Source organism: Myotis yumanensis, unplaced genomic scaffold (genome assembly GCF_028538775.1).
Source record: "Myotis yumanensis isolate MYYU_CA2020_CCGP unplaced genomic scaffold, mMyoYum1.0.hap1 SCAF_33, whole genome shotgun sequence".
NCBI classification, from domain to species: domain Eukaryota; kingdom Metazoa; phylum Chordata; class Mammalia; order Chiroptera; family Vespertilionidae; genus Myotis; species Myotis yumanensis.
In genome coordinates, this window is record NW_027223784.1 from 287,832 (window position 1) to 291,722 (window position 3,891).

Consider the following 3,891-nt stretch of genomic DNA (forward strand, 5'->3'; position numbering starts at 1 on the left):
ATAGGAGGTAATTATTTTTAGAAGTTGTATTGGCAGGAGATAGTGTTTTTATTCATAATATTAAGGGGATCAAGGGATGTTTGCTGAATCTCAGATGTGCCGAAGGAGTCCAGGCTGTGGAGTATAAATCTGTGGAAAACATTTTGGACCCAGAAAGCTCAAGTGATTCCTTAAGGTGGGAACTGTGTCTAGTGGCTGTTTGGTTTGCGTCGCTACCCATCAGTGCCAGACATCTTGATGGATTGTGTGACTGCAGATTTGTTAACATAAATAGGTTCAGACATCCAAAGAGTTTTGTGTGGAGCAATTACAATTGCCTGAGCTATGTTTACACATGCCATGTTGATTTAGCTAAAAGATCAACCATCATAAAGTTATTGGGAGATTGGGGAATTTAGGTATGTATGTTAATCAAATTACTATATTTAGAAGGTACAATTCTAGGAACACATTTTTAAAAAATTCTTTATTGTTTAGAGGATTACATATAGTATTACATATGTTTCCTTTTCCCCCTTGTGCACCTGCACTCCCAGCACATGCCCTTCCCCCGCCCTAGTATCTATGTCCATGGCTATGCTGATATGCCTGCATACAAATACTTTGGTTGATCTCTTACCCCCTAGTCCTTCCTTTCCTCTGAGGTTTGATAGTCAGTCCCATGCTTTTCTGTCTCTGGATCTATTTTTGTTGAATGGTTTATGTTGTTCATTGTGTTCCACAAATGAGTGAGATCATGTGGTATTTATCTTTCTCCAGCTTGCTGACTTTGCTTAGCATAATGCTCTACATGTCCTTCCATGCTTTTGGGAACCGAAAAAGTTCTTTATTTTTTACAGCAGTGTATCTTTCCTATGTGGGTATGTGCCACAGATTTTAATCCATTTATCTGCTGATGGTCACTTAGGTTTTTTCCAAATCTTACTTTGTATATTGTGCTGCTATAAATATGTGGGTGCACATGCCCTTTCCGATTGGTGTTTGTCATTTCTTGGGATATGTTCCTAATAGTGGGATTACGGTTCAAATGGGAGCTACATTTTTTAAAGTTTTTGAGGAAACTCCATAGTGTTCTGCATAGTTGCTATACCAGTCTGCATTCCCACCAGTCATGCAAGAGGCTTCCTTTGACACCCCATCCTCGCCAGCACTTGTTGCGTGTTGAATTGTTGATGATAGCCATTCTGACCAGTGTGAGATGGTATCTCATTGTCCTTTTGATTTGCATGTCTGGGATGATTACTGGTTTTGAGCATGTTTTTATGTGTCTCTTGACTTTCTGTATGTCCACTTTCAAAAAGTGTCTTAGTCCTATGCCCATTTTTTTTTATTGGAATGTTGATCTTCCTTTTGTTTAATTGGATGAGTTCAGTATAAATTTTGGAGAATAGGTCCTTATCAGATATAACATAGGCACATATCTTCTCCCTGGCAGGGGACTTCCTTGTTTTGTTGTTGTTGTTGTTATATTTGTTGGCTTCTTTTTCTCTGCAGAAGCTTTTTGATTTGACATAGTCCCATTTGTTTATTTTCTCCTCAGTTTCCATTGCCCTAGGAGCTGTTTCAGTAAAGATATTGCTGAGACATATGCCTGATATTTTGCTGCCTATGGATTCTCCTAAGATTTTCATGGTTACCGACTCACCGTTAAGTCCTTTATTCATTTCCAGTTTATATTTGTGTATGGTGTAATTTGGTGGTCTAGATTAATTTTTTTGCATGTATCTGTGCTATTTGTCCAACACCAATTATTATTATATGTTTATTTTGGCTTTGTAATATCTCTCATTAAGCAAACTAAAATTTCCTCTATGTTAAATCATTCATAGTTTCTATAAAACAGGCCTTTAAAAAAATCCAGTGGGGAACAGTCCCATCCGTTCTTTGACTTTCCTTCCGCTGATCCCAAAGCTCCGCTGGAGTCTGCGTCCTTTCAAAGCACAAAAGCAGACCAGGACGCCTCAGAGCCACCCACTGCAAGCTCCTGCCCGCGGGAGGTGCAGCTCCCATCACCCTCTGGACCATGGCTGCCGGGTCAGTCAAAGCCTGAGAATCAACGTGGCAGCATGCCATCGCCTTCAAAGGCCTGTCAGCAGCAGCACAAAACCAGTCCTCGCAGCCAGCGCTCTGGGGACCTGCCCTCACGGCGATGTGGTGGCGCCTTCTGCTGGCAGCCGAGCGTCCCAGGCATCTCTTTGGACAGGCCTGGGTCAGGGCCTTAGGGCATCTCTGTGTCCATGGTATAAATCCGACTGAGATCAGACACAATGTCATCAATGATTGGCTTGGTCAGGTCGTCACTAAACACCTGCCACCAAGGCTTCTCGGCCTCGGCTTCGGCGGGCACCTCGACCCCGTAGACCTTCAGGGGCAGGTGGAGCACCGCCAGCGCTATGTGCTGAGCCTGGAACCAGAGGCACAGCCCCCCGCGGTAGCTGTCCCGCAGCAGGGCCCAGGCAGTGACGGAGATGGGGGTCCGTTGCCAGCTGTAAGGATTCAGCCAGTTCTTGAGAGAAATCAGGTAGTGGAGCAGGTACCTGTGTGGGTGCTCAAAGGAGACTTGAAAGCGCAGTACCCACAGCACAAGGAGCTCGCACTGCGCAATGCTGTCCGGGATCACCCAGAACCCGGAGTCCAGCTCCAAGGGCTCGCTGCCCGGGTGGAAGTACCTGTTGGACACGTTGATGATGTCACGGGTTCGCAGGGGCTGTTCTTCCACTTTGCCAGCCAAGTAAAGGGCAGACATGGCGACCAAGTAGGGGTCATAGGCGTCCACGTTGATCTCGCAGAAGAACTTGTGGTAAATGGCACAGGCGGTGGCGACGGGAATGGACTGCATCCCTAGCTTGACACCTGCCTCCATGATGAAGCTTGTCACACGGAAGTGCACCCTCGCCTGGGGTGCGGGCCACCCCTTGGCGCCGGGCGCCGTGTCCTCCTCTTTGCAGCTGTCCAGGGGAAGGTCCTCCATGGGGATCAGCCTGGAGGCCCCAGACCTTGGTGGCTGGAAGGGCAGGAGTCCTCAGGGCGTGGCCGGCGCCAGCTGGGTCCTAGAGCCCTGTGCAGCAGCCCTGCCCCGCCCCGCCCCACCCAGCCCAGCACCAACCTGCCCCACCTGACCCGCCCCGCCTGGGCTTGACCGCAGCCCTGGTTCCATCACCAATTATTGAAGAGACTGTATGACTCCATTCTATGCTTTTGCCTCCTTTGTCAAATATTAATTGAGCGTTATGGTTAGGGTCAACTTCTATGTTCTCTGTTCTGTCCCATTGGGCTATATGTCTGTTTCAGTGCCAGTAACAGGCAGTTTTGAGAATGATCGCTTTGAAATATAGCTGGATATCTGATATTGTGATCCCTCCAACTTTGTTCTTCTTTGTCCAGATTGCTGTACCTATTTGGGGCTTTTTTTTATTTAATAAAGGACTACTTACCCTCCAAGTATTTGAATTTTGTTATATTTTATTGGAGTTTATTTGTAATACTAGAGGCCCAGTGAATGACACCTGGCAGAGTCCCTCATCCTCTGGCAGGCTGGGAGCCCTCAGGAGATATCCGAATGTTGGCTTAGGCTTAATCCTGGTTGCCAAACCTTCTGAGCGCTGCTGTGGAAGTGGGAGAGATTCCTGCCACTGCTGCTCCACTTGCCAGTCGTCAGCCCAGTCCGGCTGAGTGGCGCTCCCCTTGTAGGAATTCACTGACCAGCAAGGGCAGCACTTGCATTGTGAGTCTACCCCCTGGGTGTCAGAGCACTTCATAGCAATCGGTCTTATCTCTTTTTTATGACCTTTACTTTGAGATTTATTTTTTCTTTTCTTTTCGTTTTATTGTTTAAAGTATTACAAAGAGTATTACACGTGTCCTTTTTTTCCCGCCCTAGACAATCCCCTG

General features: G+C 46.7%; 1 protein-coding gene across 1 annotated transcript; it reads right to left on the reverse strand.

The window, feature by feature from the left end:
• Positions 1-2,218: 2,218 nt before the first annotated feature.
• LOC139000815 (cyclin-Q-like) lies at positions 2,219-2,971 on the reverse strand. Its single transcript, XM_070402828.1, has one exon. It carries the CDS (start codon positions 2,969-2,971, stop codon positions 2,219-2,221), a length of 753 nt encoding a protein of 250 aa, XP_070258929.1.
• Positions 2,972-3,891: the final 920 nt, after the last annotated feature.